This window comes from Mycteria americana, chromosome 5 (genome assembly GCF_035582795.1).
Source record: "Mycteria americana isolate JAX WOST 10 ecotype Jacksonville Zoo and Gardens chromosome 5, USCA_MyAme_1.0, whole genome shotgun sequence".
In the NCBI taxonomy this organism is placed as follows: domain Eukaryota; kingdom Metazoa; phylum Chordata; class Aves; order Ciconiiformes; family Ciconiidae; genus Mycteria; species Mycteria americana.
Window position 1 is genome coordinate 67,640,161 of NC_134369.1, and position 25,943 is coordinate 67,666,103.

The 25,943-nt window shown below is 40.7% G+C and overlaps 2 protein-coding genes across 6 annotated transcripts in view; one reads left to right on the forward strand and one right to left on the reverse strand.

The window, feature by feature from the left end:
* PPM1A (protein phosphatase, Mg2+/Mn2+ dependent 1A) overlaps positions 1–18,519 on the reverse strand; it is a 33,474-nt gene extending 14,955 nt beyond the window's left edge. For 2 of the 5 annotated variants that reach the window (XM_075503808.1, XM_075503804.1), the window contains exons 1-4: positions 18,108–18,519; positions 6,496–6,622; positions 2,951–3,802; positions 991–1,108 (exon numbers count right to left, since the gene is read on the reverse strand). In XM_075503808.1, the coding sequence (XP_075359923.1) occupies positions 991–1,108; positions 2,951–3,784 (952 nt within the window). In that variant the 5' untranslated portion in view covers positions 3,785–3,802; positions 6,496–6,622; positions 18,108–18,519. The remainder of the gene's footprint in view (positions 1–990; positions 1,109–2,950; positions 3,803–6,495; positions 6,623–18,107) is intronic. The other 3 variants (XM_075503807.1, XM_075503806.1, XM_075503805.1) reach the window with 3 other exon arrangements.
* A 764-nt stretch (positions 18,520–19,283) lies between these two features.
* The window catches only part of DHRS7 (dehydrogenase/reductase 7), a 38,264-nt gene continuing 31,604 nt past the window's right edge, over positions 19,284–25,943 (forward strand). The window contains exons 1-2 of the mRNA XM_075503810.1: positions 19,284–19,407; positions 20,136–20,213. Of these exons, the coding sequence (XP_075359925.1) occupies positions 20,195–20,213 (19 nt within the window). The 5' untranslated portion in view covers positions 19,284–19,407; positions 20,136–20,194. The remainder of the gene's footprint in view (positions 19,408–20,135; positions 20,214–25,943) is intronic.

A 25,943-nucleotide genomic window follows, 5' to 3' on the forward strand; every position in this document is an offset into this window, starting at 1 on the left:
ATGAAGGTAAGAAGTGCACAATATATTCCTCTAACTTACTAATCACTGGTACCATAGTTGTGAAGAACTCTGCCTATCATGCCCTGTACGCTATTAAGGATTCTTGGAGTATATACACATAACTATACTTGTAACATATAGGCCTAGAGGAGTCCGCTTCAAAAATAGACTTAACCTATGCAAATAATGCATACAGCGTGTCTTATGTTTCAGAAACAAACTCCAAGCTGTGGTAGTTTTTAAATACCAAAAGGCACTATAAATCCAGTTTTAATGAGAAATCTTTTAAATCAAATCAATTTCAAATATAATTTTTAGTTAGGTGACCCAAAATGCCCAAGACTTGCAGTTTCAGTTTAAAGTTTAAGAACTCCTGAAATACAAATTTAAAGCAAAATTTTGAAGTTGTTATCAGGGTAGGATGAGCTCCCAGCTTTTGTTCATCATGAATGCTTAAAGATTAGCTTTGACAAATTTCTGATGTACTTTCAAATACATAAATATATTAGCAGGTGCCTTAAAGATGACAGTAATCAAGATGTAACCCTACCATAAGTGGATAATAAAATATTATGGCTAATTTGTACATAACTATACAGAAAAATGGCACTCAAATTACCATTTTCACAAACACTTTGTAAGATATTCTGATTATTTCATTTAACTCCATATAAAAGGAACCAGGATTTACTAGTTGGAAGTTAGTGCTGTCAATAGACTTGTGAAGAACACTTGAGCACAAGCAAATTATTTCTCTACCATCCTGAATAATTTTCAGGGCTACAGGCTGCTGCACTTTCATAGCAGAATTTTTTCAGGACATACAGCAGGACTATGAGTGCCTTTTTCAGAGATGTACACTAGATGGCCAATGGCACTTGAAGGTCTAGTAAAAAGCCTGTATGTGTTAAGAGTTTAGGTGTTGGAAGGGGAAGGGGGCCGGGGGTCTGTTTAGAAACAAAGTTACTTATTTTTTTTTAAATGATCCACCTTCTACTCTGCTTTCCAGGTACTTGTCCAACTCTGCCTCTCTTTTCACCGCCTCTGGTGATACCTTTGGTGCATTCGGAAAACAGATCAATATCACACTCATGTTGTCTCGACTTCCCTGGTGGAAAAGAAAAAATGATTTGAGAATGTATACACACCAGGCTAAACACACATCAAAGCATTTTACAAACAAAAATTCACAAATCATATGGTAATAGAATACAACTTTTACTACTATGGATTAATATTATCATTAGCCTTAATTTCCCCCCACCCCCTTACAGAATTCCAGAAGTCTGCCCATTCATTCAGTGCAACTTTTAAGTCACTTTGTTCTTTCCTCTTTCATGGTCTGAAGACTACATGGAGCCAATTACAGACAGCCCATTGTCTTTTAAAAACTGACATGACTAATGAGTGATGTGTAATTACGAAGTTGTGTTCCATCTTGTTTTAAGTACTATCCAATCATTTTGGGAAAAACAGCTGAATATTAGATGGGTAAACAAAACCATTACTGCTTAAAAGCACTAAGTAGGGAGGAGCTGAATTCAGACAGTGCTTCCACCTAAAATGACAGCTATTAGAGTTTTTTTCTTCCCCCTTTTTCTTTTAAAAAAAGAAAAGTTACAAGTGAGAGAATCTGTTAAAAGACCAGCTGGAAGGGGCCCAGGCCTCTACAAAAGCATTCTTTGAAATGGAAACATTTAAAACTCCAACTAAACAGAACCCTAATACTTGAATACATTAAAATACAAACACATTCTGCTTATGAAAAGTAACTGTTTAGTTTACTTTCAATACCCCTGTGCTCTGGTCTACAAACATGCATCCATACACTTAACATTTAACACCAATTAAATCCACTGAAGTCAACAAGATCAAGAACAAGCCAGTGTTTAAAACAAGAGTATATGGGTGTATGGGGAGGTGCTGACAGTTGGCTACTGCAAAGCTTACAGCATCCACAAACCACTGTTTCTTCCCTGGTATTTTTCAGGATTACCAGACAAAAATTGTAAACAAAAATATATGCATTATTAACCTGCCGAAGTGTTGGAAAGCAATTACATTTTTCCAGAAGGGAAACAATGACCTTGTTAGCCATGTGGCAAGAGTAGAGATGCTGGCTTGTCTCTTTAGTATCAAAAATGTTGGCTTTTTTTACATTATGACTTATAGCTTGCCTTTAATTGTCAAGTGAATTAAGTGAATTGTCAAGAAAATTAAGTGTCAAGCTATGAAACTCAGTATTTCAAATCTCTTCTGTAACTGCACCATCCTGCAACTTACTAATACAAAGTAGAAGTTCTTGTAGCCAAATTACACATATTTGTTAAACAACAGTCCCATCTTCTTCTATTTCAGCTAGTTTCAGAGCTGTATCACAACACTGAATAAGAAATACAGTAATTAAACCAGAATAAAAATTAACTTAGGAAGTCAGATCTTCATATAGTCAAGAAGAAATTTTAAACTGCAAAATATGAAGTCAACGTTCATTCATTCTGCATTTATCTTGGTGTAATGATAACAGTAATGTTACTACTATATGCCCAAGAAAGGAGGGGAAGATTAAGAAGGGAAAGTATTTTCTAGCCTGGTTAAGTTTTAAGAGTTAAGGTTTTGTAAAGTATGTTATGAAACAGAAAAGGGCAGTTATTGTCCTTGGCTTGCCCATAAAATCCCATCAGCTTCTAGTTTCCCACTGATCACAACATATCTGCACATTATTTTAAACTCTTCATTAACCAAAACCACCCAGAAAGCCATACTGTTTCTGTTGTGTGTTTGTTCCCCCTCTATCACCATTTTTGTGGGAATCATGGTAATTACTGTCGAAGTCATGTTAACATAAACCACTGGATACTTATAGACTGGAACCAAAACTTATTCTTAACTTGTTCATAAACTTGTCATAGTGAAAACACAGTAAACTTCTTCTCTCAAGTCTGGCTACCTTGTACAAGCAGGTGTCAACTATCTCATTGCAAACTTTCTCAAGGTCATCAGTGACTTCAAGTCTGGATCTTACAAAGTCACACAGCTCTTCATTTCCCATAACATCCCAGATACCGTCGCAAGCCAGTATGATGAATTGATCATCTTCTTCTGATCTCTCAATTTCATAAACTTCAGGCTCAGGTGAGACTAGCTGTTCTGTAGGACCTTTCCCATGGACACATTTGTAATCAAAGTCCCCAAGTGCCCTTGAAACAGCAAGAGAGCCATTCACACGCTGAATCATTACAGAGCCACCTGCATTCTGTATACGCTCTTTCTCCAGTGGATTACTTGGTTTGTGATCCTGTGTGAAGAAGTGAACCTTCCTGTTTCTACAAAGTAAACCTCTCGAGTCTCCACAGTTGATGAAGTATGTATGTTGGGGAGAAATCATGACACCCACAGCTGTTGACCCACTTCTGTCTGCGCCATGTTTCTTCTCAGAGATGACTCTCATGTGTTCATCAATTTGCAGAAAACCTGTTCTGATGCCGCTCTTTACACTTTCCACAGATGGTGGCCCATCTGGCCCTTTAAAATCCTGGTTGCTCGTGATGTGATCTAATAAATGCTCACAGCAGTACTTGGCAACCTGTGATCCAGCATGCCCATCATATACAGCAAAAAATGACCATCCATCAAGTCCATTTGGCAAACCAATCACAGCCGTATGTGCATCCTCCATTTCAACTCGCCAGCCTTGCATACTACTCAGACCATAACGAAGCCCATTCCCTTGCCCCTGGGCATTATGCTTCTCCATCTTTGGCTTGTCTAAAAATGCTCCCATGATGACTCTCCTTCAGTTCTAAAAAGAAAAAAAGGATTATTAAGATATTTCTTAAACATCTCTTGTTTAAACATCCTATTGGAAACTATTAAATAATAGCCCAAATAATGTTACGATTACAAAAATACACAGATATAAAGCTGATTTTTCTGTGTCTGTCTCAAGTCAAATTTGCATTGCTTTCATGTAATTTAAACAAGGACACTGCTACTAGCTGAACTGCACTTTTCATATTTTTCTAAGTATTTTCAGCTGTTTTACTTGAAGAATTTCTATTCCACTATCATTCATGGTTCTGACAAAAGCCTCTAGTATAAGTATGTATAAAATTAGTTTGAAAGAGGACTTGTTAACTGGCACACACCTGAATAGCTATGTTCCGTCCGATTACTGAGCCAGTGAAAGCATTCAGTGTCTCCAGGACAGTGGCATTCCCTACATCCCTACCTGCTGGCCACAAAGTCCTGCTCACACTCTGCTTTTCCGATGGTGACAGGGAAATGAAAGCAAACTGATTAGGTTTTCTTTTGGGGGAGGAGGTTTGGGGTTTTTTGTTTGGTTGGTGTTTTTTGGGGGTCTTTTTTGGTTTTTTTTTTGTTGTGTTTTTTTTTTTTTTTTTTTTTTTTTAAACAGTAAAGTGATCTGAATGATCTAGACTATGCCAGAATCTGCATAAAGGAATAAGCAACACTGGATAACTAGGAGCAGGACTCAGAAGGAACAGAGCATCTGTCCCTTTAGGCAGCAGCAAACCATTAGTTTGGCTCAGCCATCTTGTGAAAGCTCATCCTTAGATTTTCAGTTAAATTACACAGCAAGCTTCTCAGATGTCCATGCTGCAGATTTACTTAAAACCTTAATGTATTCATGCTTCACTGAAAGACAACTGCCCCGACAAACCTAAGGAAATCTGTTTGGAAATAAAATTACAAGTATTGTAAATTCATGCTTCTTTATTAAAGCCAGACCAATATACTACACACCCTATCCTCCTCCACCTCCCATCACTGGGATGTGATGTAGCAAATATTCATGCTTAAGGGAATAAGAATTATATTTGCAGGCAGCGTAAACTGACTGGTTTATCTTCATGGCTTTCACACCCTAACCATCCAACCCACCCTTCTAATCCACATCAGTTTATTTGTGCATTCATTATTAAAAAATCATACAAAATAGGTCACACATTTTACATACTTGCAAATTCTGCCCTGGGAAGCATCAAAGAGTGTGCAAATCACTGTTATACAATAAAAGGTGATGGAACAAGACTATGAGCTTTTCTATTTGAAGACACTGGCCAAAAATTAACTGTGAGAAGAGTCTCTGAAATAGATTTTACCTGAGGCCCCAACTAAGCAGCTGCACTAGTAAAAAAGTTAGTACACTAGGTGTTTTAGAAGGTTGTAACTTGTATGTGGAATACATTTCATCAGTTTTCTAAGTGATAACATCACTTTTTGGTAACATGCTTTTATTGCAATACAGCTCCAGCTGTGACACTATATATCCAACAGAGCTTTTCGCATTGTCTCTTCCAGCCACTATCAACCTTTCTAAAACATCTGTATGTGTTAGAATAAACAGTCAAGAAATGTTTATATTTGATCTCACCACAACAGTGATTCAAATGTGAGGCACAGGGACTGTGCCCTCTTTGGAGGACTGGATATACCTCTTTGGCTCACACGCTTCATTAACCAAAACAAAAGCTGCACATACTTCAGCTGTATGGAAAGAGATGTCAGCAGCAGTACACCTCTGCTTCCTCTCACCCCAACCCCTGCTCTTAAGTTCTGTCTCTTCTCAAGCAAACACAAAATACTGATGCCCACACGAACTGTAACCAGCCAACAAAATATAGTGTACACTGGTCCTGTATCCTAAGCGCATGCACGAGGTTCACATTACTGCAGTTGCTAGCAAAAAAATATGACTTTAACTTCACATGGAACTCAAGTCAGAGTGATCAAAATAATTATAGAATGCTGCTATAAATCAAATGGGGAATTATTTTGCAGAATAACAGACTTTTTATTCATTCCATGATAGCAACAAAGTTTGAACTAATGCCTAACACTTTCTTATTGTTGAAGAGATCATAAAATAGAATGCAGATATTCAATTATTTCACCTTAATTTAGAGCTCGAAAAGCAGAAACTGCCCTGGCGAATACCACATTTTTGTGAAGTATTTTACATTATTACTGTGTTTAAAACAAAACAAACCAGAAAAGCATTAAGAACAGGGTATAGTTAAACTGACCAAAAGCACTGTCAAATTTGGACTAAAAAAGGCACTTTTCCTTCTAATCTCTCACATTACTAGGTACACAATATTCAGACAAGAGTTGTGCTTTGTAAGCTGTTTGTCCCTCTCAGTAGTGTGTCATGTAAACCACAACTATAAATACATACAGACAGGTCATATGCAGTTCTAGCAACTCATACAGAACTGCTAGCATGCTTCAAAAATTAACAAATCCACTCTCCATTTAAAATCAAGTTGCCTTATCCCTCCCCAGAAGGTAAACTGAAAGCTGTTGCTATCCTAAATCAAGCCTTGTAGGCGAGATGTTGACACATGATTCTTCAAGGGTGCAAGCTACCCACCACAGATGCAAATACAACCAGACAGCAGGATAACCACAATGTGGTCACATAACTTCTACTTAGGAAATTATTCACAGCCCATAGCATAAAGTAGTCACCTTCTGAATACTGAAATAACAGACTGCAGTTGCCTTCCTTGCAACACTCCAGCTCATCATACTTCCACCAGAACGCCAGTCTAAACCTGTAGGAGAGTAGGCCAGGTTTTCAAAATCCTCACTGGATCTGAAGGGAAAGCATAGTTTACTTGTGGATAGGATGAATATGCCAAGCCTTTAGTTTTTCCAGAGTTTCAATTCTTGTTCAGAAAAATTTGAGTTTAATATGACCAATCTGTGAATTCTTATGAATTGGAGGCTACCTGCTACTTCTTCCCCCACACCCTTACGTGTGGCTAAAACCCGAAGAATTTAAAGAGTCTTAGTTGTAAAAAAAAAAAAAAGAAAAAAATTTCTTACTTTTAAAAGAAGGGGGACACATGCACAAAAAGGCTGACATAAGAAAGCCGTGGCTCCTTCCTACTAAAAATATCTCTTAGACCTGTTTTTGAATCCCCATCTACAGAAACATCTTTCACACATCAGCGTCTACCTAAATCACTAATAAGTTCTTCATTCTTTCATGAGGTGGTGTATGCACTGTACTGATTTAAGTCCAAATGACACCTTTAGTTAAGCATATAACTCTGTATGCAAATCAGATTAACTTATAGCAGTGCGAGTGCCCAAGTTACAGCATGACTTAGTTATGTAATAACGCTAAAGAGAGAAGTCCGATCCAGAACAGTCTGCATGTATGATGTACAATAAAGCAACAGATTCTGAACATGGTTTAATTTAGCCCCCTCTTATATTTCTTTAGTCATCTTCCTAAACAGTCCTCCTCCTCTTATGACCCTTATTCTCCAAATAATTTTACTACTCTTCCCCTTGCCCTTCTTAACCCAGCCACACATTCCTACAATCATGTTAGAAAACTGCAGTCTCATAGCAGGAGACAGAACCAGCCCTCTACTCTGGAAACCTCAACTTTCAGGATGCTTGAACAATACACATATGTACTAAAGGAGACAGACATTCTTCCTATTCCTATTAAAGCCAAAGTAAGAGAAAATGCACTTTAATCATGAAGTTTAGTGGCAAATGTACACCACCCACTGTTTTTTTTCTTAGAGAAGGACAATTCTGAACAGTACAATAGCAGCAGTGCCCTGTAAAAAGATCAGAGGTGCAACATTTTCTTCAGAAATGGTAACTCTAAAACATCATCTGGCACTGCAACTGCCACAACGATTAGTCAAGCAAACTTCAATTTTAACCTAAGATGATTCTTGATTCACCATCTCCGTATCAGTGACTTCCATTAGTTTCTCCTAAAAGAGAAGAGCTTTCTGCAGTCAAAATTCCTGGGTTTTGGTTCTGAAGAACAGAGAGGCTTCTGAACAAAACTAAAGTGAAAGTGGACCTCTATGCATAAAAACGAATAGGCAGGGGAGGCATCTATGCATCTACAAGTGCATCTAAACCATGACTTCTGAAATGCTGATTTTGTGGAGGTCAAACTGAAGGACAGCCTCTACAGCAAATGCATGAAAAACTCAGGGTGCAGTTTGCAGACAGAAAAGCAAGAATACTCTACAGGGCCTAGAAAAATCAACACAAGTAACAAGATCTTGGATAAAACACAAGAGTGCCAAAATTCAAAGGACTGCAGCATTAGAAACAAAACTGAAATAATGAATGGAGCATGCCAAAGAGTCAGTAGCTAAACTCCTTGAAAATAGACACAACTAGAGAACAGAGCAGCAAAGAAAAGGAGGGTAATTAGTATACCGGACCATGGATACATATACCACAGATACATCACTGGAATGCATGAAATCTCTTCATCTGTCCCTCAAATTGTGCTATCCAGACAGCACAACTGTAATGCCTTCTGATACACATGAAAATAAATTTTACTGTTTTGCTATTTGCTTATTCATTTGCTTGAAGGTTCAAATGAAGTTAAGTCTTAAATTGTTCACAAAGGACATTTAATGTAACCCTATGCACCCCTGTAAAAAGACTATTTTTCCAAGGAATTCAGACAAGGATTTCATTGTCTTGTCCAAGAAAACCAACCACCCCAATCTGAAACTTGTACTTTAACAACATGTAATTTAATAATCCTTTTTAAACAATGTTCGAGTTGTATTCCTTCCACTAGGATAAGCTGCTTATATGAACCACACTAAAGTCATCAGCACTTGTTCAAACTAAGGTGAGAGATGTCCCCATACTCCCACTTCCTGGAACAATTCTCCAAGTGACATTACACCCTGTGTGTCGTCACAAGCACCATAAAGAAAGATTACAACCTTTACTTGAACTACAGGACACAGAGCAAGTCACCAAATTACAGAGACTGCTACTGAATAGAAAAAGGGCATTTGATCACTTCAACTCCAATCTGATCCTTGGTACTTCTCTCCCTGCCTTAAGCGGGCTGGATGAAGTAACCAGTCAGCATGTAATTGTGCAAATGCGGAAATATTTTCAGAAGTTAGCACCTGTTGAATGAAAATCTGACAGTACATACTGGATGCCCCAAATCAATTAATGTTAACAACATGTCAGAGATCATCCCAGGGATTGGAAGAATGACTAAAATAAAACAGAACACGCAGATGAGGAGACATAATTACACTGCAGTCATGGGCTGAATGAAGTCATGAAAAAGCTTCTTGCCAATGAAACTAGTTAAAAAACTATTGGAGGTTATATGATTGAGTTCTGGCACTCATGGCTCAACAGCATCAATAAAGTACTGAAAATTACAGTTGATGTTTCTGAATGCGTACTTTCAGACACAGGAACGCATAGCCAACTAGGAGATGTGAATTATCTATGAAAAAGAAATAAAAGAAACAGAACACAGAAATGAGGCTATTTTAATAAGCATGGGCTAACACACAATTTCCCTACCAGAATACTTGCTTCTTGGAGATGCAGCTGTAGTCTGCATTATATTTCAATATGACAATTACAAATAGAAGAACATTAAGAAGAAACTAGCCATAGGGGTAAGAAAGTTTGTAATAACATTAACAATTTTTTGCCTCAGGACAGATGTAGGAGCTATGGCATGTGGCAGACAAAGGGAACAAGAAAAGGTTGACAGCTGGAAACATTAGTTTAAAGAAAGTAAAGAGAAATATCAAAGCTCTCAGAAAGAGACCTTCAGCCAGACAAGAACATCTATACATGGACACAAGTGAAAGACAGGGCAAAAAACCCCAAAGGTAAGCAAGTTACTGACTCTGTGTATACAAGGGAAAGTATGAATTGCTTCAACCTTTCCCCACTTACCCTCCCTCTCCCCCTGTAATTAATATGCAACAGTGATTACAATTACAACTTCATACCACAGCAGAAAACACTAAATCACTGCACCTCTGATACAGACACCTATGAGCTCTGACCTCGTGATAGCTGGTCCACTGGCACTGCCATTTCACTGAGCTAGGTTGTTTTGTGAGTTGTTTTGTTTTTTATACATAACTTCTGCTTAAAATCCCTTCTCCTTGCTAGGAGCTGACAGCCTTTCTGAATGCTTCCCTGTACTAAGCAGCAAAATATTTTATCCCACTTGTTTTCCTATGTCAATTTATTTTTCATGTGTGTGTGTACAGCGGGGTAGGTAGGGTTTAGGAGAGGATTGCTAAAGCCTTCAGAAGTCTTCTGGAACACAGAAGCTAACCATTTCTAAGTTAACACCCTCCCTCCAACAACATGTTTCAGCTTTTTCTTAAAACAACTTTTTCGGCTCCTACCTACCTCCCTGCAGACAACTAAACCTGTTCCAAGGTTAAACTAGGAGCTGCTATTCTTGATATGACTGTACGTTGGCTGAGGTTCAAACTCTCTCCAAAGGAGACGGATGTAATCTGATTTTTGAAAAAGAAAGCCCTGGACATTGGAAAAGATAATTCATCGCTCTAACAAATTGTTCCTGCAGAAACTTGAAAGACAGTGATGTAGTTTCAAGATTTCTTTATGGAGTTGTTTTCATTTTGCTCTATGGTCAGTTACTGAAGAAAGTAACTTATTTCCAAAATCACCAGGACCACTGCTGGGAACAGAAAAATCACTACAGTGATTCTGAGAGGAGATACAACTTGCATCCACAAGTACCAGTCACTCATCAGGATCCTGACATGACTGGCACCTTCAGAACACAATTAAGGTAGTATTTCTTGGCCCAGGCAGAATTCTTGCTTCTTTCTAAATATTTGTACTACGAATTAGAGGTGGGAAAACATAAGAAAAAAACCACTAAGCAGCAGTATCAAAGTACAAGCAGCCCAATCACTATGAAAAACTGTGCAGACAACCAAAATGGCATTAACAAGTACTATGAAAATCAATGAGGTAGCTCTGCATAAATTCATATGCTGCTGTCTGAACAGTAAGAGAATGAAAAAACCAAGGTCCTTGCTTGAAAGCATTAATAAGCAGAAAACATGCCCATGCTGGTGTTTAGTTCAGCACCTTTCTGGTTATACTTCATTTTCCAAAGATTTCTTACTTAAAAGTGCTGGAAGATAAACAAAAGACACCCATTTTAGACACAGAGATTAGACAACTGCTTTGTTAATAGCACACAAACTCCTGCAGACTCCAGCCAAAATTCAAAGCCCCATTGAAGCAAGCACTGTAAAAAGGAACTGGAAGATCCAAGGAAGCTGCAGTCTATGTAGACAAAAGTCGGGAGAAAGAAAGGCCTTGCTTCATGTTATATATCAATGAGATGCACTAAGATTCAAATTTTTTGAAAGAGCAAGGCAAACAAGTGAAAATAAGAATTCCAACCAAACTGCTCATGTCAGAAAGAGTACAGAGTGCTATGCAGCTATTTCAACAGAACTATGCACAGCAATACAGTTTCACCAGATTCATAGAAGAATATTTTCTTTAGTGGAAGAACCACACTATTCCACAGCTATTTCTGCATCAGGAAAAAAAACCCCACCCAAACAAACAAAAAGCATTCGCCTTTTTATCAAGTTCAGCTAAACCTATTCAGAAAAATCAGACAGAACTGGAGTCCTAGCCCATCCTGCCACTACCCAAAAGAGGGAAGTTAAGTTCTCGGGTAAAAAGCCTCCAGACCAGAATGACTTACTAAAATGACCAGGACTGTTCAGGTTGTTCAAAAGCCACTGGAGTGAAGTCAAGCTACTGCCAATTTGTCTTTGTCAGTGTTTTAGCTGAAGTGTTAAAATAAACTAGGAAAAAGACACTACATGGAAAAAGGTCCCAATGGGATTATTCGCTGAGACTCCAAAAACAAAGGGAGGCTTAAATAACAATAATTTAAAAAACAACAGAACACCAAGTGCACTAATTGAACTATTCCTGAAATACAGCAAAAAAAAAAAAAAAATACACTCACATACACTCTCTCTCATCCGTGGTGATGAAGTTCAGGAAACTGCCACTTTTCTTACAATTAACATAATTTGGTATTGTTGCCTGTGGTAATGTGTACGAATTCTTATAGAATCCCACCATCCTTCTGTCACTGTTTCACTGATAACCTCAGAACAAATATCCTTAAATCTAAGTTAATACAGTCCTATATACCTTAAAGAAAACTGAACACATGGCATCATCACGCTATCTCCCCTTTAATTTTTAGTCTTTGCATCTCCAGTTGTTCACCAAGGTCACTGCTCTTTTTAAAAAAATAATTACTTAAAGCTTTCAAACTTCACAGCTTCCTAACTTCAACAGTAAGCATCAGCCACCTATTTCTGATTTGTCTTATGAGTAATTTATTTATCAATACGGAAGAATAAAACCCAAGTGAAAATAAAGTTTATACAGATAGTGCTTGGGAATAAAATAAAAATAAACTATTTAGAGAAAATGCAACCAGTATGCATGCGCCCAATGACTAGAAGACAATGTTTGCATGAAGGCCCCAAAACTTCCTGTTTAGCCAAGTACTCAGTATTATGAAATAATTCAAAGTAAGATACATAAGCAATTTCCCAGACCCTTCATTTTACATGAAAATATTTGTGGGGTTCTAATCTCAGCACGCTTACCACTATTCTGGTGAGGATATAGGAAAAGCAGCATACAGGAGACTTAAAACCTGATGACTACACATGGGAATAAAATAGGAAATGTTCTGAAGTGTACAGCTGTAACCTGGCTTTGCTTGCAAGGAAATGACATCAAAACTATGCCAGAAGCACATTAAGACCTGGAAGTCAAATCCTCAAAGCTTAGGAAAAGCCAGAGTTTGTTCATTTGTACACACACAGAGCTTTTATTTACAAAGTTATTTTGCCCTCACATCCCCAGCATTCCTATCTCATTAAAAGAACAAGGAGAGAGGATGACTGCTGCCAATAAAGTAGATTTTTCTCCCAAGACTACATAAAAATATAAAATAAGAAACCAAGGGAAAACCCCTACTGTTTTAGCCTTTTATGCAGACAACTTCCAGGACAGAAGGCTTTCCCCTGAGGGTCACACTGACTACCCAGTTCACTTCTATCACTACCAGTGCAAAGCTGACAGATTTGCCTGTGATGAAGGCAGCAGTAAGGTGCTCTCCTCAGTCCAAACTTGACTTCATTGCAGCTCTAAATATTCTGGTCACTGAATGAGCACATTGTCAAATTCACCTGTTCTTCAAAATACAAGCAGTGCTAATGCCAGCATATCCTAAGCTTACAGGGCCTCATTCTGCAGCCTCAGAATGGTTCTTTACAGAGAGCAGCAGTACTAGATTTTTAAGAAGGGGCTGTCCAAATACTATAATTGATTAGGGGAACCAGAAAGTTATTTAGCAATAGAAACTGATTTTTTCTTCATGAAATGCTCCTACAATTTAACACTAACGACTTACCTGCCCACATTTTTCCACATTCATTCTGCACCCCTTTCCAAAGATTGGGTTTTACTTAACTTAGCAGACAGCTGGAGAACTCCTTAAACGCATCTCCAAACACAAAGAGCTTAGGCACAGTTTACACAGTTCTTGTGGCTATTGCATTTTCGGGTATTTTGTAAGTAAAAAATACAACGGAATTTTATGCACAAATAGCTATGATACATGATCAAGAAGAATACAGACTACCTTTCAAATTCCACATCAAAGTACAGTTGGCAGTTAAAATGAATTGTATGCATAGATACAGAAAATCCTTCAAGTTACAGCTGAGACCCACACATGAAAGCACATTTCATCCTCTAGGTCACAATCCAGCACGGCATTTAAGCATGAGAGCAACATACATCTGAGTAGTCCGACATAATTCAGTTGCACGTGGCGTATCAGCATAACCACGTTTAAATGCTTTGCTTTATTTAAACTGCAGCTATCAGAATACAAGTCATGTTACACTTGAGTTTCTTGGGTTTGTAAACTATTATCTTAGAGACCTTTTTATCTATTAAAAATATTCTTACCTGAACTGAGAACTAAGATGTTAGCAATAAAGAGGCTAATGTACTTTTTCCTCTATGTGTAAACTGCTAGCATTTCTCTACATTTCAATAGTGAAACCTGATTAGCCAGTTTTGGTTTTTCCTTTGTATCACACTCTTAGATGCTCTTTTGCTAGTATACTGCTATAAAGTTTACACTCTAAACAGTAGAAGTGTACTTCATTGGACTATCTGTAGATGAAGGAAGTTTTTATTCTGTTGTTTTAGTCACATATAAACACCTTTTTAGAAGAGCTGTTAAAAAAATCTGAGCAACTGTTTCATGTATTTATAAACACACTCTGTTCTGTAGACTTCAGTAGCAAGCTGAAATATCCATTAGTTAATTTTACCAGTACGTGAAAACAAAACAATTAAAATGAACACCCAGTAAAACAAAGGCTTGTTCAGTTTAAACACAAACAGAAATAATAATAATAAAAAAAAAGATAAGAGACTTAACAGACATCTGTAACCTACTATATGGTTTAACACAGAGCAGAATTTAGCAGATAGAAAAAACAGAAAACCAGACCTTACAGCACACAGAAATATAGGAAAGCAGATCATACAGTATTGGTTTAACACCAGTACCACTCAGCCAGATACTACCTCTATCCAGGAACAAAAATCAGTCTACTCGCTCCCATGGTATCACACTTGCTTTCTTCTCCTGCCCTGATTACAATTTCCTTGGTCTAAACATTCTTCATAGTCTTAAGATTTAAATTATTTACTTTAGCTATAGTAAATCTTAATAACTCTCAAATTGTTCCTTTCCAGACAGAGAGCAACAGGAACAACATAAAGAAGCTACAAGGAGATAATGCTATCTCCACTGTGAGCCACACCACATTACGGCTCAAATACATGAATCCTTCTTAAACAGTATTTTTATGCACTGGCTAATGTACATAAAATGCCATAAAAATCACATTTTATGTACATTCCTTGGATCTTCTAAATACCCTAAGATCACCGGCCTTTTTTCAGGGATTACATATTGTTTACATGGACTTTATACTTTGCAATTTGCCATTCTTTCAATGAAGAGCATTATAGTTAAGCATGTTTAAATTTTACAGATATTTCTTATCCTAGTATTTTTAACTGAAATTTGGATCATGTGACTAAACCTACAGAGATCAGCAAGAATTCAGCAACAAAGTAGTATCCAAAAAGAGCCTAATTTTCAAAAGAACAAATGAGACTACAGGTTGCATCATTTAAAAACAGTTACAGATGATACACCAATGTTTCAAAAAAAATGTAAAAGTGAAATACAATTTATGCGAAAAGAAGAGCAAAAAATCATGAAGGGCCACATGCAACGGTAAGAATAAATGTCGTTTGGCTCAGGTATAGCTATGCTGAGCCACTATTGTCTTGACTTCAAACATTGTTACTATTAAAGTCTTTAAAATGAGTTGCAGGTCTGCAGAGACAAAATGCATACAATCATTTTACAGTACTTCCCATTCCAAAACCTGTTTCGTAGCACAACCTGCATTGTTCAATCACTTAATTCCAATGCAGTTCTGCTTAGCCAATTACGTAAAAAAAAAGTTTTTACATCAGAATAGACTTGAACATGTAAAAATTAAGTCAAAAGTAATGTCAACATTTTAGCCAGAAATATGTTATTGTTAAATGGCTTATATTTAGGTCATCTTGTGAAAGCAGCTGCTTTATATTCCTAGTTCCACTAGAAAGGAAAAGTGCAATAAGATCGCTTATTGACAGCTGCATTCAAAAACATACCAGTTACATAAGTTTGCAAATTATACTGTGCCATAGTTAAATACCTAAGCATTTTAATGACAGTTCGTAAAATGCTATCTCAGCAAGAATGACTCAACTTCAGTGCATAAGCTGCACTCCAGATAAGAAGCAACTAGCTTGATTTTATAGAAAAAACTTTTTTGTATTCTGCTTTAATTCAAATTGCACTAAGTGAGTTCTGCTTGTTTGGACCTGCAAGCTTCACCAGTCATTTGGCATTTCCACCTCTCCTCCTTGGTTTCAACAAAAGTATCTCAAGCTTACCTATAGACAGTTAAGTAAATACTTGGAAAACAGGTATAGTTTTCTACTGTACCTCAAGGGGAGAGATTTACCAACCAAAGGACTAAACCTATTTACCAGAGCTAGGCCCTGTCTGTATACAAGAAAAACATGGCTATGCCAGAAGAGCGTGAGAGTACAGACCAGCTCTCTCCACTACGAGCTACATTTATCAGAGGGTTTTATCAGATATCTACGTCTGTGAGGAAAACATCAGTAACTGACATGATGCATCAGCAAGTCTTCTACTCTTAGCCCAGTCTCATATACAAAAGGTAGACCCAGAAAGGCCTGGAAGGGAAAGCTTTAGGAGCAGCTGTCCCTACCCCAGTGAAGAATGCTGGTACACCTATCAAATTTGCTTTCCTTCAACACTTTTCCTTTGATTGCTACTTTGACTGGATAGGTAAAATGTAAAACTTCCCTGACGCATGTTTTTTCCCCCCATCCCCTGTCTCTGATGTTATTCATAGAAAAACTATTAATAGTAACAGAAGGGAAGCTATCAGAGAAGAAATGCGGGTAGAACTTGCACAATTCTTGGTTATTTGGCAATTCACACAGGGTCCTGAGTAACAGCAGCTGTCTTGCTTCAGTTTCACTAGTCCTTCACAAATCCTGCCTCAGCCACCTAACCACTAAAACGGTACATGTACAGGCTCAGGGAAGTTCTACATGGGCTCATACCTGGGAAGTAATTTCCTAGAAACACAAGAGTTAGAACTTCTACTTTATAATACGATTCTACTTACTCTGATGCTAAACATCGCAACCTAAGGAAGACATATCACCTACCTTCAAACCTACTGCTCTCAGGATCTAAAACTGCCTTCTGCTTAAAAAAATAACAATAAAAAATGCCTTTCTATGACATATAGGACCTTAAACCTTGAGGTTACCATACACGCCATCTGAATGACCAGTACTTTCTCATTTGACAAAAGGTACAACTAAAAAAAAAAATTAGTTCCTCACAAGTACTACTGTAAACTTAAAACATTAGCTTTGCAACAACAAAATTTTGCCATACACATGGCAACACTGAAATACTTTAATTGTACTAAATAAATACAAATGCATAAGAACAGATGTCTACAAAATCAATTCTTCTGAAACTATTAACCTGCAGCCAGTCTTAAAGCTGTATCATATCTACTATAATACAAGCTAGTGTAATAAAAAGGTTAGACGTACGCTCACAACCTCTGGCATTTAACATGCAAGCCCATTTATCCAGTACATCACTGGACAACTTTTTAATCGAGGAGAGCATTCTCTTCTATCTACTTCTAACATGCACGCTATGACAGATCACAGATCATCAGTGTAACCTTTGCTCACGACATTGTTTTCAAAGGCAGCAAAATCTCTCTCAAACTTTAAACGCCTGAAAGGCGTTGGCAAGGAAAACCGCCCGCTGCATAATAATGTCACTATTTGGGGAGTGCTTGATGCTCCGACCCTCACTAGGGTGGGGTGCTTTATAAATAGATGCGTTTTTTTTTTTCCCAGCGCCGTGCCCCAAGCGTTTGGGTGGCGATGGGAGAGGAGGCTGTTTATAGCCATTATTAAATGAACTCTGAATCGGCCAAGAAGCGGGGGGGTGGGGGAGAAAAGGAAAGCTGCTGCTACCTGAGCCAGGCCCAAACCCCTCTGCTCACCCTCCTCCTCCCTTTCTTTCCCCATGCCCAGCCCCAAGGGGCTGCCGTGCCACCCCCCACCGTTTTGCAAAGGCGCCTGCAATGCGGGGGCTGCGCAGCGGAGCCCCGCGGCCAGGCCATCTTCAGCCCCGGGGGGGGCTCCTGGCAGTAGCATCCCGAGCAGGCTCGCACCCGCGCCGCCCCCCGCCCGCCTTCCCATTTCCCTCCCTCTCGCCGCCCCGACCTGCTGCCAGCTGCTGCCGCCGCCGGGGATGGCGGCTCGCTCCTCACCCGGGCTACGGGGGGGACGACCCCCCGCCACCGCCCTCCCCTCTCCCGCGGAGCCGAGAGGGAGAGCAGCCCCCGCGCAGGCCGCCCCCGCTTGTTTACAGGCCCCGGGGCCCAGGCAGCGGCGGACGCGGCCCTCCAGCACCCCGGCGTAGCCCGGCCCCGCCGCCACCCCCTCACCCCGCCTCAGCCCGGCCCGCCGGAGGCCCCGCACTGCGCAACGCCACTTACCCCCCCGGCCGCGGCGGACGGCGCCGGCTGTGGCGGGCAGGGCCGCGCTCCCGAAGGTGCGTGGGGGCAGGGAGGCCGGGGGCAGGCGGGGACGTCCGCGGTGGGGCCGGCGGCGGGCGGGCCGGCCGGGGGAGAAGGGGAAGGAGGGGAGGAAGGAGGAGGGGGGCACCCGGCTGGCGGCCTCGCCTCAGTTCATTCACAGGCGGCGGCTGTCGAGGGCGGCTCTCTGCCCAGGGGGAGCCCAGCGCTCATCTCGCCTCCGCTCCTCTCCCCCCTCCTCGCTCGCCGCCGCTCGGCCGCCGCCGGCCCCCCCCTCCCCGGCCCCCTCCCGCCCGCCCGAGCTCCGCGCCCACTCGCGCAGCGCCGCGGAGCGTCGTCCGCCCCCCGCCTCTCGCGCAGGCAGGCAGGCACACACACACACACGCACTGCGCCGCCGCCGCCTCCTCCTTCTCCTCCTCCTCTCCTCTGCGCAGGCGCGCCGGGCACCGCCGCCGCGCGCCTGCCTGCCGCCGCTCCCCTCCCCCGCCGCGGTCACCGCGCGCGCACGCCGCAGGGGAGGGGAGGGGAGGGGAGGCGAGGGGAGGCGGGAGCGAATGCGCGCGCGCGCCCCCTCGCCCTTTCCCTCCTCGCCGAGGGCACGTGCGCACGCGCCGGCCGCCCCTCCCCCCTCGTTAAAAAAAAAAAAAAAAAAAAAAAACAAGAAACCCCCCCCCCCCCAACACAAAAACGCGACAAACGCCGCTTGCCAGGGCAAAAACCCGCCTGTGGCGCGGCGGGCGGGATACCCGGATGTTGGGGCTGGGAGGGCTGCAAAGGGGGAGGGCGGCAGCGGCGGGGGGACGGAGCGAGGCCGTTAGCAGTATTACATCACCCGCCGTCCCGTGTCCCGCCCCTCCCCCCCGCCTCCCAGGTGGGCGCACTGAGCATGCGCGGAGCGCGTGGGAGAGGCACGCGCTCGGGCGGGGTGGGGGGGGCGAAGACGTCACCGGCACCGCCCCCTTCCCTGAGGGTAGAGGCCGGGGTGAGTGCGTGCGGCCTCTGTGCCCGGTCCCGGTCCCGGTCCCCCGTCCCCCATCCCCCGTCCCCGTCCCCGTCCCCGTCCCCGTCCCCGTCCCGTGGCGGCAGCTCACGCTCACTGCTCGCCTGAGGCCGAGGGAGCGGGCAGCGGGGCCGAGGGAGCGGGCAGCGAGGCTGTCTTCCTGAGAAGGCGGTCGGTGTGGGGAGCTGTGCCTCTTGCTCCTCGCCGAGGACAGGCTGAGGAAGAGGCACCCTGCTCGTCTCCCGTCCCCAAAGCCGCGGGTAGGCGCACGGCTGCAGGGACACGCTGGGATATCCCGGGATATCCTCTTACCCGCCTAAACCAGAGCCCTGCAGGCTTCCCTCCTGAAAGCACAACTGCTGGCAAAATCAGCAGCGGATTACCAGTAATGAACGCATAATGGGTTTAATAATCCCATGATTTTCAGCTACCTTTTGATGAAGGCTGGCCTGTTGACAAAAGGGACGAGAGTATGTTCCAGGAGCGACTCCCCCCGCCAGTCTGCAGGGAACAAATTTAGAGGACAAGCTATTAGACAAACCTCTATTTTGTCCCACGGGGAGGTGAATGTGGCGGGGCTGTGGGAGAGGATGCTCAAGGAGGCTGCAGTGGGAGCAGGGCCTGGCTGGGAGGGGGGTGACTCGGGGCGGGGGGAATGCTCCGTGCGGCTAATTCCAGCAAGCCAGGGTTAAATCACGGGGCTGGGGACTTTAGAAGGTGGAGTGGATGCGAGAAGGAGTGCTTTTAAAGGAAGGATTAGGGATGCATATTAAGTTTTGAGGCTGTGAAGAAGGAATTGACTACAGAGGCAGAGATACTGAAGAGGGCTGGGGAAGGGTGAAGAGGGTACTCGGCTAAAGAATTGGGAAGGTTATCTGCTTTAGATAGTTTCCATCGTTCACAGCAATCAGAGCAAACAGCCACATGTTCAGGTTTGCCTAAACTGAATGTTTGGAAAGTCCTCAAATTGCTGGTTATGTTCCCTTAGCCATTGTAGGGGATCAGTGCAGCTTCAACCCCAGAGTGCCAACGACTGAACACAAGTTAATGGAGGGCTCTTGCGCAGGTAAGACCTACAAAACCAGCAAAACCCTACCCACAGATAGCTAAAAAACCTGTAACAAATATAACAAAACCTCATCGTTGTCGGGCTTTCCTGTAATAGATAAACTGTGTTTCAGCGTGATTACAAAATCTCCAGTTTCCATTGCTGACTGACTGAATGGTATGTTTGGAGCTGATCTCACTGTATTCATCCTAATCGTGTTTGTTAGCGTGATACTGAACACCACTCAATGGTGCTCGAGGTTGTGTTATACTCTTTCAGGCTTTGAATTGTAGTTAAATGCAGCAAAATTTGTTAGTGGAAACAACCCTGCAGGGAGATTTAAATGCAAAATATTCTGAAAATATGTTGTGGGGGAGCAGAATATATGCAGCGTATTCCACAATGAAGGGGAGATTTTGGAAGGTCATGGAGTAATTCCAAGAATCTTCGTCAATGCAATTTTGAATTTCCTCTTGGTATCCAAAGACAATTACTTACAATTTTGATGCAGTTCAGATTGTAAAAACTGCATTTCTCCCCCCCCCCCCCCCCCCCCCCCCCCCAATATACAGACAAGGTAGACATTATGCAGAATTGTTCCTGCAGGCATGTGCCATGCGTCTTTAACCTCTACACTTAAACATAAATTTAATTTTTCACCCTCCTTTTCCACTTTAATAAATCTCTCCTAACACTTTGAATTACATACAATTGTGGATTTCATTTAGATTCTATGTTACCTGCAACTGGGTTTTTGTGTGTTTTTTTTTTTTTTTAAATAAAAGTGAACGAAAACATGGCCCAGCTTTTTTTGTGACGCCCTAGTTTTAAGCTGCAGGAAGGTAATGACAGCAGAGAGTTTGCTGCTGTTATTTTCTATTTATATGTTTTTCTTGGGAAATTGGATGGAGTCAAATTACCACAGTATTTTCTTAAAGTGTAACTTTTATTTAGTTTGCTAGTTTTGCCTGGCCTGTTGTACTGACAATGGTAATAAATATTTACAAGAAATTCAAACATCACAGTTAATTAGGGTAAAAGATCTGTGTTTAACATATGCCTCGACTATGCATATTTGTAGCTGACGAGACTACATCTCCCAGCATACAACTCTTTTATTTGCTCTGTAGCTGCAGACCAAGATGGGATACAGCTGACTGGGACCTGTGGTCACTAGAGTCATTAGCACCGCAGTCAAGGAGGCCCTAACAAGAACCATTGCGAAACTCTTTTAGCATGGCATCATAAACCATGACGGAATTATTGAGAAGAATCGTATTTCACTGTTTGGAACAAGAAATTTCTATTAGCATAATAAAGCATATTTAAAATGATGTGCTGTTCCACAGGATATTTTTAGAGAATATTACTTTTAGAGCATTTTTTTCTGCTTCCTGTAATAGCTTTAAAAAAGTCTTTAGATGGATGGTATTTGCCAAGAGTATTTCTAAAAAAATCTATGTACCTAAATAAATAGATACTTACTACCTATGCACACTTGGTTATTGCAGGCAGGAGGATGGTTTTGTCCAATGTATTCATTGAAACTGTCAATTCAGAAAATTCAACACTTTATCCAACGTTCCCAATGACATAATTTCCCATAAAAAGAGAATATGGGACTGCAGTTGCTACTGAGATCACATGGCAATTTAACTGCATTTTGGAATCAGTTTCCATCGTAATGGCCATGTTCTGTACGAGTCTGCTGTAATCTCTGCGTGTTGGTATTGCCCAATGCTCCTTTTAACTCAGTTTTAATACCAGTTGGTTAAACTTCTTTTATTATAAGGTATATTGTGAAGTATCAGAATTTTGCCTGTATATTCTTTAAAGAGGGGCCAAATATTAACTGTTGTGTCGCATTATTTAGATTTCTTGATCCCTAAGTGAAAAAGCTGTACTTCTTTCAGTGTCTCACATGTCATTTATTCAAAAGGTCAGGAAAAGCAGAGCCTTTTGCTTTCAGCTTCCCTTACGTACTGTCCCTGTTTCTCTTATTGTCTACCATGAATAAAAGATGGGAAATAATGTATTTGAAGTTACTCTGCAACCTGAGAAGCTGGTAGACTGTGGGGTTTTGTTTTGTTTGGAATGGGATTTATATCACCTAATAACACTCATCTAAATATTAGATGTATAATCAAGCTGTTGTCCAGGCTGTGTTGGTTCAGTGGAGAGAGACAGGCACCTTCAGATGATCATTACTCCCATGCTTACGTTGGTGTCTAAAGCAGGTTGGGTGAGTTGCCTTCTGAAGGTGACTTTTTCCTCTTCTGTAGTTTCTGTGACTACAGAAGAAGCTGAGATGACCACGTAGACTAGACCCTTAATTTTCATATGGCTAAAATTAATTAATTACCTGTGGTGCTTAGAGGTTATCTAATAGAAATCTTCATATTAATGATATGTGTGGCCTGTAATAGTGTGATCATGAGCTTGCCACCACTTTATACATGGCTTGTGAAGTACTGATGCCCTGCCCCATCTCCTCCAATGGCCTGTACCTATTTTTGGAATCTAAAAGCCAGCTGGATGACTATGCTGCAGGCTTTACGTCTTCTTGGTACTATTCCTGCAACACCCTGGTGTGATGACATCTGTAGGTATCTGCTCAGGCAGCTGTGCCATTGGGAACTCCATAAAATGCCAGTACTGCAGCTATGATTAATAATCACATGATGTTTAAATCATCACAAGCGCACACCTAGGGTGTATCCTGTATCCAAACTGAATTTATCTGAAAGATGCCACAAAGACTTTGGAATTTTGAAGAACATGGTATGCCAACGTCCTGCATTCTTGAAATGCAGCAGTTCTGATCATATTTGCTTTCTGCTGGAGTCTTGAAAAAGTGCTATGCAAACTGCCACACTTTGGGCCCTCTGAGACGAGATTTATGCTCTCCTGATAGCTTTTTGAAACAACATTCAAACAGTTAGGACATTTGTTAAAAACAAATGCTAGTAATTTTCAATTCTACAAAATTACGTACAAAATCATTAGGGCATCAGATTGTGGTTTTCTTACTCTAGCTGTAAGAGACAGAAAGCAATGCTCAGTCATGAGTTTTATTCTTCCGGTGAGAATTTGCTGATGGAAGTAACCTGCAATTCAGGAAAATCAGCAAAAGCAAAGTACAGAAAGACCTAAATATCAATGGAGAGAAAATCCTTTTACGCTGAAAATTAATATAAAGCTTTATTCTAGAATATTGTTATTATTTTTGTCCTGCCATTTTTCTCCTGCTTTTTTCTGTGTGAAATAAGGGAAAAGCATGGCACCTCCCAATTTGTACAGAAGTCCAAAACTGACACAAAAGTAAGAAGACAAAAATTCAGGCAGCTCAGGAAGATAAATGCAGTTTGTCAAGGTTTTCAGAGCTCATCTACAAATCACCTGCATTTCACATGGTTCCTTCTATCTGTAGCAAAATGTCACTGAAGACCTGGTGGCCAAGAAAATTTGCTTTTCATGTGAAATGGGGAAATTAAAAAAGAACATCAATATAGTCTACAAGCATTTTAAAGAAAATGAAAAATGAGGGGAAAAAGAGAACCATTTAAATATTGATTTTTTCCTCCCACCCTTTAGAATCTCAGCTGCCTCAGTAGTTGAAGTGGAAAAGTCTTGCTAGAAAGCCGGTGTGTCCTGAACCTGTTACATAAAAAGGGACAAAACAGACATGCTTGGTGTCTGAAGAAGTGCTGGCATGGCCTTCCAGGGTATGCCAATTCATTTTGTCCCCTGTGCTGTCTACCAGATCCATGATGGTATGGTGTAAATGGTCTCATTGGGACCATCTGCATTGCGCTTCAACGTAGAAACCATGAATCAGCTTAAAGCAACGTTAGTAGAAAATAGAAGTGGATTTGAAGTATTCTAAAGGCTGAGTTGAATTCACACACAACAGGACTCCAGCACAGACGCCTTTCTATGGTTCCTTCCAACACCTGAAGGGGATACGCTTTATTGAATCTTCATCTGTCCGTGGTGAAGTCTTTGTGTTCAATTGCTGAAAGTTTAATTTTCTTGACAAGATCTTTTGCTGTAAGACAAGCTGTGGAGAACAACTAGAATATTTTATCAGCTAGGCTTTAGCCTATTCCGTTCATTAGATGGTTCTTCTGTTTTAAAAATGTGAGGGTATATGTAAGTTGCTCTTTTCATTTGCTATTAGTAGTCCGTGCATGAAGGCCTGTATCCTCACTGAAGTCAGTGACAAAGCTTCCATTGACCTCAGCATTGCAGGATCAAACCCTTAGTCATTAGCATGTTGTAAAAACGGCTGTTATCCCAGCCAATTTTAATGGGCCTGCCTACAATTGTCAGTTGTTTAACCTAAAAATTAGCTTAGCAATCACAGCTAAAATTACATGTCAGACTGTTGATGCATAAGAATACTTCATACTGAGTCATCAAGAGTCTTATGATGCTCTTAGAGTTTTATAATTATTAACTTTCAAGCAAGAGATTCTGAAATTTGATAAAGACTGGAATTTCCAGATGTGAAGGAGATTAGTTCTGATGAGAGGATAAGATTTATATTCTGTAAACTCTGTTTTTTGTGTTACTAGTCCTTTTCTTCTTTAAATAGCCGGATCTGGTCACCTTCTTTGTACAACCAAACACAACTTACTTTTTGCTACATTTATTAATATAAATCTGTTCAATCGGTTGTCTCTTTTAACAAGCCTGTTAGCTGGGACACAGCTGAGGAAATAATTTTTTTGTGTCAATTAAACAGTTAAATTAAACTAAAAGCAACATGTCAGAATCAAATAGCCAAGGTGTGGAGATATTTGAAATCTGAACATTGCTTAGTATTTTGCAAAATAGGTTTTACACAGTACCAGGGATTCTGAAGAGTCCAGGATTTAAAGGATAATCCTGTTCCGCAGCTGGATTTTGCCACTTACGCCTTTTTTAGTTGACAACGTAACTGAAGTTTAAATTTAGTTTCATTACATAGGTGCTGATGTGGTATGACTGTAAGAAGTAAAGACATTGTTTCATGTTTGCTGGCATAAGGGACATGCTAAAAATAGATATGAGATCACAAGCTATATGTGATGGTTTTCTTAGGAAAGCAAAACAAGTAGTAATTTGGATTTTTAGCATTTTTATGACAACACCCACCCCCCCATGACAGTGTTGTGTTTCTCTGGGGATGGTGCAGAACAAAATATTAGCAAAGCAGTAAGGGCCATTATGAAAAGAAACTGCTTGTTGGGCAGTTGAAGCTCAGAGTTTCGGGAGGAGGAACCTATCAGGGAAGGAAAATCTCATATTCCAGGTCACATTATATCTTTTGTAGAACATTTAAGTGCAAGTAATGTGGTGCAGCTTCATATCAGAGTATTACTCAAAACATGGATGCTACTTGGAGATAATCTGAGTCTCTACCCTAAACAGAAAGGTATCCTTTCTCAGGAAATTTCACTTAATCCAATGGATTAGGAGTTCAACTACTTCTTGAGAGATTTGGGAATGTGGTTTCTTTTAAGGATTTCAAATATGTTTGTCTTCTTGCTTGTTTTCATTCATCATACTATATCACTCATGCATTTATTAAGATAAATCTATGTTTCTGTTGTATTTGTGTGTGTAAAGGCATACATTATATTTTTACAAATGCAGTTATTTTTTGCATTTTTAACCTTTATAGGAATAATCAAAATAATTGGTTAGTACTTGACATTTATCATGTCGTATTCTAATTACTCCCTTGTGTTGTTTTACTCTGTT